Consider the following 12,974-nt stretch of genomic DNA (forward strand, 5'->3'; position numbering starts at 1 on the left):
CAGCAATTTGTTGGTTCTAGCCTCAAAATTATATCCGTTCAGTAAACAGCAGGAAAGTTTGTATGGGTAAAAGGAAACCTTTAGATTAATACACTGAAGAAATTGTAAAAGAACAGTTTATGTAAATATTTCCCCTGTCCTATTCCCAAGATCAGAAAGGTGATAGATAATTTTCTATTTTAAATTCCAAAGCCACAGGCAGCTTTACCTTCTGCACCTAACTTATTTGAATTTCTCAGCGCAGCTCCTTGAGTGAATAGGGAATTCCCCTCTTCCCTCACTTTCTGTTCCCTTTTTAGTTTATTCATGCAAGAAGAGTGCCCTTCTAGGGACTAAAGTTTTCAAAACTATACGGAAAACCTGTGCTATACCACTTCAGCTTAGCATAAGGCAAATCATCCTTTCATGCCCTTACAATTTTGCTCTTAAGGCTTTGATTATTTTTATTGGGTTGCTGTTACTTCTGGAAGCTATTAAAAACACCAGCAGTTGAATGACATGTTTGTGTACAGATGGAACATGAATTTTTATACATGACTCAGTATGTAGTGGACTCAATTTGTAACCCAGGGAGCCCCACCCACCTTCCCTCCAACCAGTTTTCTATGAAAGCTCAGAGACTGGTTTAAATCAACCAAAAAACCTTCCCCTGGCTCAAGCGAACTTTAGGCCATGCAGATCTGAAGCTCATTTCTTCATGCCTCCAGCTGTCCATTGAGTTTACGGGAGGTAGAGGAGTTCCGCCCCCGTAGCTGGAGAGACATTTATGATAAGACCTGATCCATTAACCTTTCTGTTAAACTAAATGGGATTCTGTTACATCAGAGGATCCTTGTTTGAGGTATTCAGGTGCTGCACTGGGGCCCTGGATAATCAAGTCTGTAAATACATACTAATTTTTAGATTTATTCATACAGAACCTTTAAAATAGGTTGCCAATAATTACTGAGACCCTGAGGTGCTACTATATTATCATTACCATTATCAGTAATCTTTCTTACAGTTATCTTTCAGTGACTTTTTAGGCAATTACTTGCATAGACATATATTTTTGGTGATCCTTGAAGATGGTGCATAAATAATAATAATGTCTACATGAGGAATAAAAAAATTTGTAACTATTTAATATAACAGTGTGATAAAAACAACTTTGGAAGAATTTCTGCTTGTTGTAATTCATATTTTTCCCCGTTTGAAAATGCTGAAAAAGTACAAAAAGCCACATGACATTGGAATGTGTTTTCTTTTTTCTTTAAGACAGTATTTGGTATCATACGCCTCATTTTAGCATGAAATGTAGACTTTTTCTCTTAATGGGACGTTTTATTTTGAACAGTAAGAATAAAGGTTTGCATGACACATATGGAAGCTGTCAACATATAATGCACTGTTTCCCTGGGGCTGTGGTAAATTAAGGATCAGGTTTTTTTGATTCTCTTTTTTAATGTCTCCTCAACATTCTGCAGCATCCCTTTTTGGCCGATTCCCTCCTTTTGACACCAAAACTCTCCATGGTGTTTAAAATGAGAGGTGCTCATTTTCACACTGATGGAAGTGCGAGTGTTAGACGAATTGCAGCATAAAATCAATGCAGATGCAGAAACAATTCAAAAAAGCTCCATTTGATGCTTTTCCTGTATATATACCATATGTCTCCTCAGTCTTAAAACATATTCCAGTGAATCAGCACCTTTGTATTAACATTTAACATTTTTATAATTGGAAGTTAGCAACAGTTTGAACATCGCTTTTACTAGAGGAGCATAAATATCTGCAAGAGTATTCCTTTTGCTGTTTATGTCATTGCTGAAGAGAATCTAGTGTTGTCTACAGAAAAAGGGAGAGGGAGATAAAGTGTAACGATGACTATTGGAGATGCACAGAATAAAAGAAATTCCAAATGCACAGCCGTCAGTACAACATCCCGGGTAGCCCCCATGGCTACGTAGTTCAGTGCCTTTTCTTACATTACTGCAGCTCTCGGTTATTTTCCATCTGCCTGCACATCAGAGGGGAAGAAACTGGTGGTAACTTTGAAAATCCCAAGCTGATTAAAGTGATTTCTGTTACCACATAGTCCCATGGAAGGTTTCTTTGGGCTTTCTTGCTGTTTGAGGTGGGCAGGCAGTAGGAATCCTCAGGTCCCTGACTCTGACTCTTACTTCAGGTATTTTTTTTTCCTCAGAGCAAAGGGAAACTTGAAAGAAATAGATTTCTTGATCCAAGTGAAGCCCGGGGAAGGCCAATTCTCTCTCCAGCACATAGTTGTGTACACTCCGACATGTGTCCCCTGAAAGGCAGTTTGGCTCCTAATCCTACATGCTGCAGGAAGGACTGGTGAGGTTGTTCTCCAGTGATGATGGGGGACACATTAAGAGACACACTCTCTCTTTTTTAGCCTTTACTCCTTTCAGCCTGGGCCTTCTAAGACCCCTTTCTCCTACAAAGCCTCCAGAGAGGCAGCATGGCCACCTTCTCTATCTCACAGATAGAGAGAGCCACAGAGGTGGCTGTCTTGCTTTCAACCCATAGCAACCAGTGGCAGCACCCTGGCTTCTTCAGAGAGTTGGCTGCATGCTTTACATTGGCCTTGGCCTCATCTTTACAATGCTAAATGTTATCAGTCTCATCCCAAGGTTGGCCCCAGTCAACCTTGGCACCTAACTTACATGACCACGGTAGCCATCAGGTACTCTGGAGGATCCTGCAGACCTGTTACATTTAAGTCTCTTGGATTTGGTATTTACAAGGCAAAGTATCAGGAGTGAGTCCACCTTCATTAGTGTCCTTACAGTGGGGGAATTTAGGATGCATATATTTATATTGATATATATATATGGACTTTGGCAGGCAATAGCTCTGCCTAAATTCCGAGCCATCTGGAAGCCATACAGCCATGTTAGCACAGCACTGAACCCGAGCTAATATATCCTGCCCCTCAGCAGGTTTTATTAGCTTGGGCTCAAGCACTGCCTAAGTACAGCTACACGAGTTCTGGTTCAGAGCTGACTTTGGCCAAAGTTACGCTAGTAAATTCAACATGCTCGGGAATACTGTGGCGCGAAATGAGCTGGAGGGATGACACTCTGATTCTCCAAAACGGGGTGACCGCATGGCAGCTGCCCCCCACCAGGAGAAGTCCCTGCAGCACTTGGAGTGCTGGGGACTCTGCTGTGGAGCTGGCGAAGGACGTAAGTGCACCAGGAGCACCCTCCCACCCTGAGCAGAGCAGAAGATCCAGCTCCAGTGCCTGGGAGTGCTCCTGGGCACTCCACAATTTACTCAGATGGATGTAACCCCTGTTTCCAGTTGGGTCAAAAATACAGTCAGCATTTTCTTATGTCTGCTTGTAGCAAGTGATGTGAACACATGCTTTGTTAGTAAGGGCACATTTTAAGCAGGAGGGTCAGGGAGGTGAGATGGGCTCCTGCCCTTTCTCCTGCCACCACTGCATACTGGTGCATACTGGTCCTGGCTCTACAGCTGTGCAGCTCCCCCTCCACGCTGCTCCCCAGACAGATGAAGGGTATATCTGCTTCTCAGCACCAGTATTTTAGAGATGATAGCATTTGTGCTTCATTTCATTCTGAAGGCTTTTATTCATTTTATCCTTTGGTGGACAACCAGTTAATCTAATCTCTTCTTGGTTTATTGCCTTCTTGAACACATTTTAAACTGTGCAGAAAAGGCCACCGTAGGACTCCTACAAACCATTCACAGTTTAACTACATTAAATTGAAAGGATAAATCAAGTACTTAGCTAGCATATTTGTGTATGATTACAACTGATTTTTTGTGTAAGCATACATGGTACTGCCACGTTATACAGCATACCATGGTTCCTAACATATTCCCAAGTGCTTTCTTCATGAGCTTTATGAATACCAAAATCAACACAAAAGGACATGTAAAATTCCTTCAACTGAACTGAATCAAAACAACAAAATGTAAAATTTTAAAAACAAAAGCTAAATCTTTAGTTTTGACTAAAGCCGTGAAGCGTTGGAAATGCAGACCAGACCATCCAAGACCACCCATTTTTCAGAATTCTTTAAAGCCTCCAAGGAGGAGAAGAGTTAATAAAACACATTAAGCTTGTTTCAAAAACATATTTTATGTTGATATAGATAAATGTGTCCACCAGAGGCAAAGTTTGCATAACAGTTATATAGATGATACAATGGAGGCAGTATAAAATACTTTGGAGTGCTGAGGATGTCTTATATATGGACCATCACATTTGCGTTGCTAGGTTTTCTCTTCTCCTTTTTCTAATAAGCCTTCATTTAAGCTTTGGTAGCCAAATTCTACCTCAATTCTTTTGTTTCTCTGAAATTGCTCTCGAGAGCACTGTTCAGGCACGAGAAACCACACAACTGTCTACCTAATTTTGGAAACTACTTTGCAAGCTTTCAGACTCAGAGCCTCAGGGCAGTTTTTGCTCAAATATTAGATGTTATTGGACCTTGTATCCTCAGGGTCTTTCTCCAAAAGGCCTTTCCCAATCCTCATTTCAGATATCACTTCCCACGAGGAAGAAACCATAGGTGTGGCATTGGAATTTTTTTTTCAGCGAACCAGAAATGAATTCACAACAACACTAAAGTTTTTTGTTTCTATCTACAAATATATAAAATTATTACCAAAATAACTACTGTGACCTAGCAGCGGTGGTTAATCTGTAAAATGTGTTTTGTGGCTTGTTGAACACTTTTGAAAGTAAATAAGTTCTTGTTTTTCATAACAAAGTGAGTGGTTTGCTGCAGTTCGATGACTCAGGACAAAATAACGGATCTTGGAATCACTCATTGTCCTGTGTTGCCAGTGTAAATCTGGCCAAGATGCATAATGGCTGAAAGCTCTTGCAAAATTAGTGTCTGCTCAATGCCTTACATAAAATATATACCGCCTGAGGAGAGACAGCCAAGTCACAAATCTTACCACTGTCATTGGCATCCACACTGGCGATCTCAGAAGAAGTCGGCTTTCTGAATGTGAATCATGAAAAACGAGGCGATGTCTCCAGGTCAGGGCTGTGAGACAGATTGTTACTGAAAGCTTGCTCTTTGCAAGGGCTCTTGCATTTCCATTTGCAGCAGCTGAAGGGGAAAATGAACTTTTAAGATGGAACTTGATCAGTTCGTGAAAAGAATTGTATGATACACTGCGTGTCACAGCAGAAAAATAGACGTAGTGACACAGCACATAACTCTGCAGTTATGATCCTGAGTGCTATTTCCATTCTGTTGAGATATATATATATAAAAAAAGAACAAAATCATCAGAATCGTTGTGGTAGCACCTTTTTATAAGCTGAACTTCACAGTTATTTTTGCAGCAGCGATTCCTTTATTATAAGGGGACAGAATGTGAAAAGGCAAATAATATTCATTCAGTTAAATCAGTCAAACCAGCACTTCCATACAACTTTTTATGCAAACTGCTAAGGGCACTTTACTATCAAATAGAATAAAAGCCAAAAATGTTTAAATGCCAAGTCAAACAAATACATCTTGCCAAAGACTCAAAATCATATGAATAAGGACTAAGGAGTTCAGCAGATTTGGAACATAATGCTTTAAATAAGTCTTAGTCTCCAAATATACCTGTCAATATGGAGAAGAGATAATAAATTATCATAGCAGGACTGAGAAGTGCGTGCCAGAATATGAGGAATACAAAGGCTCTGGACTGTCCCCACACAAAGTCCATCTGTTATGCTTATTTGTTTTTTCTAGCCATAGGGGCAATTGCAGTGGTTTGGTTCAGTGGAGTAAGCACTAGCTGACTGCTCTTTTCTTGCAGTTTTTTTCTTCTTTTCTTCTAAAGTCTAAAGAAAAGTCTTTGAAATCCTTAGAATTAAAGATACACTGGAAGTATACTGGAAGTATAAAAACAAACCCATTTTTCAGAATGCTTGACCACATTCAATTCCTGTTCAGAGATGCTCAAGGGAAGCAGAGAGACACCTTGCTGTTTGGTTTTACCAGTTTCATGTGGGAGAAGCTCTGAGGGAAGCTGTAGTTAAGCAGGTCAGCCTGTGTCACTCAGCTGATTGTAGAAAATACTGCTCTAATACCACAGTATGGAACAAGCTGACAGTTTTCTAAATGCTTACAAGAAACGATAGGCTGAAAATCACTTACTAAAAGTGAAACTTCTTGCTACAAAGGCCAATTCGGGTTAGAGTAAAGATTTTTCTTACTGTATTCTGAAATCCACACTACAGACAAAGGTGAGGACTACCTAACACGACCATAGCACACAGATGGAGCTACTGCTGTAGCAGAAAGCGTAATGCATTTCTGAAGCAGGATACTTTGAAATACCTCCTGTTCAGGAAGGGGCAAAGCTTTGCATTCTTAGACTGAAGGAAATCTCCACACACACGCATGCTTTCTTTTGTTTCTTTTTTTCTTTTTTCTTTTTTCTTTTTCTTTTTCTTTTTCTTTTTCTTTTTCTTTTTCTTTTTCTTTTTCTTTTTCTTTTTCTTTTTCTTTTTCTTTTTCTTTTTCTTTTTCTTTTTCTTTTTCTTTTTCTTTTTCTTTTTTTTTTCATTTTCTTTTTCTTTTTCTTTTTCTTTTTCTTTTCCTTTTTCTTTTCCTTTTTTTTTAAATAAAGGATAATAGAGGTTCTGTAAATGTAAACTTTCTGTTGCACAGAAGCAACCTAAAATCGAGACAACATATGTGGCTTGAATTTCCAGACCAAACGGTCCAGAGATCCTCCTCGGAAGAAATATAGTGTCTCAAGGGCAATGTATATTTTGTTTGCTTCTGTCTTCTGGAAGTTGCAGTTGAGCTAAGGTATATGATAAACCGAGAGAGAAAAGTTTAACGATGGACCCACAGAAGTCAATGAAAGTTTTCCTGTTGACTGAACGAGAAACAGATTCAGTGCATATATTGTGCATGAATTGAACAAATGGGTCCTAAAAACTTAGGTTGGCTGCTTAAAAGATCAAGCAAATAAAGGAATAAAGTCACATAAGCTGTTTCTGTGTGTAAAAAGGCTGTGGGTTACAGGATTAATTTTTTATAGCATATCTCTATACCCTGAATAACCAAGTAAGCCTTAACTTGTGGAATCTTAATAGCCATCTCATTGCTGAAGTCTAAAGGAAACCCAGAGGAAACTTAATAATATTACAAGTTATTTTAAAGGGAGTTCACGTTGGTTTGAAGGATATTTTGCTTCGCACACAATATCCACCATTGTAAATTCAGAGAACCTAGATTTAAATTCAGAAAACCTCCACACATCTTTACAGCCCTCAGTATATAAATCTAATAGCATTCTTAAAACGTCCACCAGTAAGGTATTAATCTTTTACAGATAAAATTAAAATTCTGAAAGTCATTGGAACAAAAAATAAAGAAAAATAGTAAAAATATTCCCTCTAGAAATGAGGGGAAACTTGGAACTTTGTGGTAAGAGGCTAGTTTGTCCATGTTGCAATGAATAGAGAATAGTCTGTACAGTTTTTCATATCTGACTTGCAAGAGAAGATTGGAACATATAGAAATTAATGTTACTGAATTATTTAATAGTAACTCAAACACATGAAAAGAAGAATTAAAGAAACACAGGACTAGAAAGCCATTTAAAATGAAATCAGAAGCTTCAACAAATATAGCTTTCCCTTGCAGTCAAAAAAGTAATTATCAAAATTGTTCAGAATATGTTGCCAATTACTCTGCTCCATAACTGCTAACTTTCTCAGTTCTTCTCCTGCCTTTGCGGGGCTCTCTGTCACTGGAAACATCTTAAACCAATTTAAAGTGCTACACCTGAATAAACATGTTGTAAAAGTGTTTATGTATTGAAGTGGGTCAGTTCAAGGTATGGTATTTGGCTAGAACTTCTAATTTCTCTTTTTACTGCAAAAGGGCTGCCAGAAGGAGGAAGTCTGAGCTGAATTAATACATTTGTTACAGTGGAAGTAGAATGGAAACTACTTTAACCACAAATCAAACTGCCTCTTTCATTTACGCCAGTGATAGAGTTTTTCTAAGAAATATAGACTCTGGCATACAGCCACTGTAAGTTTGTGTTTGAAAAGGAAACCTATATGCTTATTTCTATAAGGTTTACTCCTATGCTTATTTGCAAGTTCTTTTTCAGGATGATTGAGTTAACGGCATTATATGTTTGTGAGGCAGATGCTCCTTCGCCGCCCGCGTAGCAAACTTTTCCAGTCGGTTTAGGAGAATCCCCAGGTGCCCCGATGCAGTGCCTGTGCCCATACCTTCCCTTCTAAAGGACCTCTGTGTCCCCCACCCAGCACAGCTGCACAGCTTCACATGACACTGTCTCATTTTCTGACGGTTGAAGGGCTCTGCATAATACACGTACGCACAAAAGTGTTTATGCTGCCAAAATAAATTCTGTTAAGAGCAAGGGTTTATTTGCTAAAATGTCACTGATGCAGTTTCAGTGACTTGTTTTGCTTTCTTTTCTTTTACTGAGGTTTAGATCCTATAATATAGTGAGGTTACCACACAGTCCTGACTGAACAAATATTTTAAAGAAATACGCACATCCCCTGGGAATGGAACCAGAGTCAATAATGTACATATTTCAAACTCTGTTCTCTTGGACAACTGAATGCCTTCCCACCTTTACTAGTGAATGAACATCAGTTTGAGTAGCACCGCCCAACATTTATTTTTAAAGCAGAAGTATGTTTATTATCTACACTTCTCTTTGCTACTGATTTGCTTTGGGGATATAGGGTTCCACATCTCACACTCCAGTGATGCAAAACTTAGATGACCGCATTACATTATCCTTTTGATAGCCTACAGACTTCAGTGGGGCTCAAGTATTTTTCAGCTCTGTAGATGTGCACATGAAACTAAATGAAAATACCTGTATAATGCATAAGATATATAACACAAGAGAGACTGCAGTCTTGTGCAGTGACAGACTAACTGTGAAGTCATTGCAGCTTTTGTAAATTGTTGAATTTCTTTGTGTTTTGTGTTCTGTTCAACAAAATGCAGTTAGGATTCTTAATCACGTAAATTCGGGATTACGGGCAAAATCCTTACCAGTCAGCAGCTGAGCTCCCACAGTGGCTTCAGGAGGGACAGAAGCTCACCTTTTAACTTACGATTTCCATTACTTTATAGGTCGAAGTATCAATGTTAAATCTGCTGGCCTGATTGGAAGGCATGGGCCTCAGTCAAAGCAACCATTCATGGTTGCGTTCTTCAAGGCAAGTGAAGTGCTTTTGCGTTCTGTCCGAGCAGCCAACAATAAAAGGAAAAATCAGAACCGCAATAAATCCAGTAGTCATCAGGAGTCTTCTAGGATGCCAAGTGTTGCGGGTAAGATGAAGCTATGATTTTTCTAGTGTGTTTAGGGGAGTTATGGGCACCTGCTCAAATGGAGTGGAGTCACAGCAGTTTAAGGAGATATTGCTCACTGGCTGAACTGTCAGAAACTGTGTTCCCATTCCATTTCTACCTCACCCCTCCCCAGCTTTGCTTAAACCACTTTTGTTATGTGAGCAAAACTTCTAAGTTTATAAACTTATTTGAAGCTTACCTGGTGATCTACTGGAATAAAATCCCACTTTAAAGTTAAAAATTCATCTTAAAACATATCCTGAAAAAACATTTTTTAAGTCACAGCAATGATTATTACCACTTCAGCAGCAGGCTCAATTTTGTTTGCATATGATGTATAGGTAGAAAAAATACTCTCCTACTTCTCTAGTTTCTGCTGAGGACCTGGACCATAGTTATTTCTGAGGTAGGTGGCTTAGAGAGATGCACATGTTCCCTCTGAGGACCCCAGCTTTTTAAAAGCCCCTGACATTTGTTAAGGCACAAAGGATTTTTATTTACCACTGGTTTTTGTTTAGGGTTTTTTTGAGTATTGTTAAGTTTTCTGATATTCTGTATAGCTATAGCACAAATGGCTCATCTGCGCAACTAACTTCTAACCTCTCATTAGTCAATATTGCAGGGGAGCAGTTATAAATAAATAATGAATGAAGTCCCAAACTAGGCAATTTTAGCTTTTTACTAGTAAAAAAAAAAAAAAAAAAAGAAAGAAATTACATGCTCTATAGGAGAAAGACATTTTTAAAATTATTCCTTATTTATAAAGTGAGATTGACTAAACGTTCTCTCTTCATTAACTGTTTAAGCTTGAGATTTTTTGAAACAATGCAGGTTAAAAATAGGCTGAGCATCTTGTAGTTGATATGTGATTTAAGCATGTACATCAGCTAAGCTTGCTAGATGATGCTCACTCTAAATTCATTCACTTCAGTAGTGAATGAATTTTTTCTGCAGTTACCGTTCGTTCTGTTTTACTGCTATCGCATGATGCACTTTCCAATTTTTATAAAAGGGCTTTGGACATAATAACACAACATAAGGGTGGGGTTTTTTGTTTGTTGGGTTTTTTGGTTTTTGTTTTTAAACACAGTCAAACATGATCTGTGCAACTGCATTAGCTCCCAAATACAATCTCTTACGTCAAGGGTAAACAACGTTCTCTCTGCACAAAAAATATGAAAAAAAGTCTTTTCATATTTCCTGGAAAATGTCTACTAATTTTGAGAATTACATTATTTTGGGGAAGGGAAAATCATGAGAGTACGTTACACACAAAACACCTAAATATAATACTTTCAGATTGAATCCCACCTTTCTAGTCCATAAGGAAATGAGAACTGAACTGACTTGTTAAGCCTCCTTGATTATAGCAGGAAAGCTGAACACAAGCTCCCTGCTGGTTTAACCTGGGAAAAACTCGACACAAGCCAGCAAGTTGCAGTGGCATGAGGATTGCCTCAGGAAGAGCTGTCTATATGTCTCAAAACACCGGTCAACCTCATCTGTGCATCCAGTCGTCTTCCAGGGCTGTTGTAAAACAAGAAAAATCAGAGCATCTCTAGTGAAATGAGCATTATGAAACAAATTACCTCCTAAACTTTTTAGGTCCCCAGCCTGCAGACTGTGCAAAAAAGACGTGAAAGAGAGAACACATTCCTATTCCCAGATCTTCACAACTCCGCAGAGTACAGGCAGAGTTCTTCCATGGGGAGAGTCTGTTATCAGGGAAAAACTATGCCCTTCTCCTCCTCTTCACCAGCCCCAGGAATTGGGGAGTGGATATGCTGTAACCCTGCAGGCTTATGAGAGAAGGCTGATTCTCCTGGTTCTCTACAGCTTCCAACATTGAGCAGTGCTTTAAGAGTATAATTCATCTCTTCGTATTTAAACCAAAGAAAACCCCAAAGAATTCTGCTCATCATCTTCCTCACAACAGCCTGTCAATAGACGATATTCAAGTCTTATTCATCCCCTGATGCCTTTTTTTCCTTTTTCTTTTTTTTTCTCTTTCTCCTTCCCTTTGCCTTTACCTTTTGTCATCTTCCTTTTGACTCTTGCCTTTTGTCTTTTGCCCTTTTTCTTTTGCTGTCTCTTTTTCTTGAACCTCTGTGATTAGCTTTACTGTATTCTCAGCACATCAAAAAGGAAAGCCCCACTGGGCAACTCAGTTCTTCCCTTCCAGTGGACAACACATTTTTTGAATTATTCATGAAGATATGCATGAACACAACATGAAGAAAATAAAACTATATGTGTCAGTTATTATAACAGCTGGGCAAATGTTGACAGATTTGGGGTCAGCATCCCTGTGTTGCTAAGAACTTCAAGAGAAGATGACATCAGTGCAGTGCAAAGACAGACATAATTAAACTTAGCATTCAGACTCCACCTGCCTGCTCTGCACAGAGGACGGAACTGTTTATTACTTAAACAATTGTATGTTTGTCAAAATGTAGATAAAAGGAAACCAAATCAAAACAAGACAACTTGTTCCCAAATTACATCATATAACTCTTCCTTAAAACAAAGTCGGCTTAATTTTTTTTAACATCATCTAAAAAGAATTGCAGTGTAATTGGACACAAGAGGATATCCACATTTAAATATTGAATAGTGACTTACAGTAGGAAACTCAAAACCAAAGCTGCATAATTTTTGCTCATAATGCAGTGACATCAAAACAAACAATACTTAACTCTGCATTTCCTGTATTTTGTTGGTTGGTGTTGCACTAATTAATTAAAAACACAGTACTTTGTGATAGTATATATAGGCATGTCTATATGTCTTTATTTCCCTTGAAAAAAAATCCTCATTAAATTTCTTATAAATATATTTTCTTGCCCTCTTTCCACAGCTCTTTCTGCTATGTAGGGGTTTGGACCCCAGCTGCAGTCTCTGAATAGCTGAGGAACAGTGTTTTCTTAGTCACAATAACGTACAGTTTTGATTCTTGACAGAGTAAGCATAAGGGCCTTGAAGCTACAGTATGTGAAACTGGATCCTTGGCACCAGATTTTATTATAAATGTCACATTTGATACTTATACAAAATATTATATTATACACAACATTTTTCTTATATGAAAGATAGAATTCAAGGAAAGAATACAGACTTGCCCGAGTCTCACTTTCTTCATAGGTGTGTGCGTTAGATAGTTTGCAGATAGATGTCCAAAATGAAACACAGACCATCTTACCAGGTGTCCTGGTGTGACCACTCACCACCTATATTCAAATAATTCAGGGTATCGAGACAATGAAGACATCTATGTGATGACTTACATATTTATTATTCAGCCTTTCTCCTTTAACTGTATGGACTTCTTCTACATTCTGGTGCTAAAATATTCTTAAATATGAAAATGTCATGACTGAGGGAAATTGGCAAAAGCAATCTTCAGGTTTCATTTTTTTGCCTGCTTGGGTGTGATCTGAAACCAGATTGTGACTGTCCTGACTTTCTCATCTGCATTTCCTTCCCACGCTTTTCAGTCACAGGTTTTTTGCAAAGTGATTTGAATTCTGTATGACTGAATTTTAAATTCCCACTAGTAGCTGAAACAGAAAAGCTCAATATTTACCTCCTACGAGCACTGATATTAGTCAAAATCAGTATACG

At 38.4% G+C, this 12,974-nt stretch overlaps 1 protein-coding gene across 2 annotated transcripts in view; it reads left to right on the forward strand.

The window, feature by feature from the left end:
* Positions 1 to 12,974, forward strand: part of BMP5 (bone morphogenetic protein 5) — a 54,276-nt gene that overhangs the window by 31,885 nt on the left and 9,417 nt on the right. For both annotated transcript variants that reach the window (XM_074153229.1, XM_074153230.1), the window contains exon 4: positions 9,135 to 9,332. In XM_074153229.1, coding sequence (XP_074009330.1) covers positions 9,135 to 9,332 — 198 coding nt within the window. The remainder of the gene's footprint in view (positions 1 to 9,134; positions 9,333 to 12,974) is intronic.

Source organism: Numenius arquata, chromosome 9, assembly GCF_964106895.1.
Source record: "Numenius arquata chromosome 9, bNumArq3.hap1.1, whole genome shotgun sequence".
Lineage (NCBI taxonomy): Eukaryota > Metazoa > Chordata > Aves > Charadriiformes > Scolopacidae > Numenius > Numenius arquata.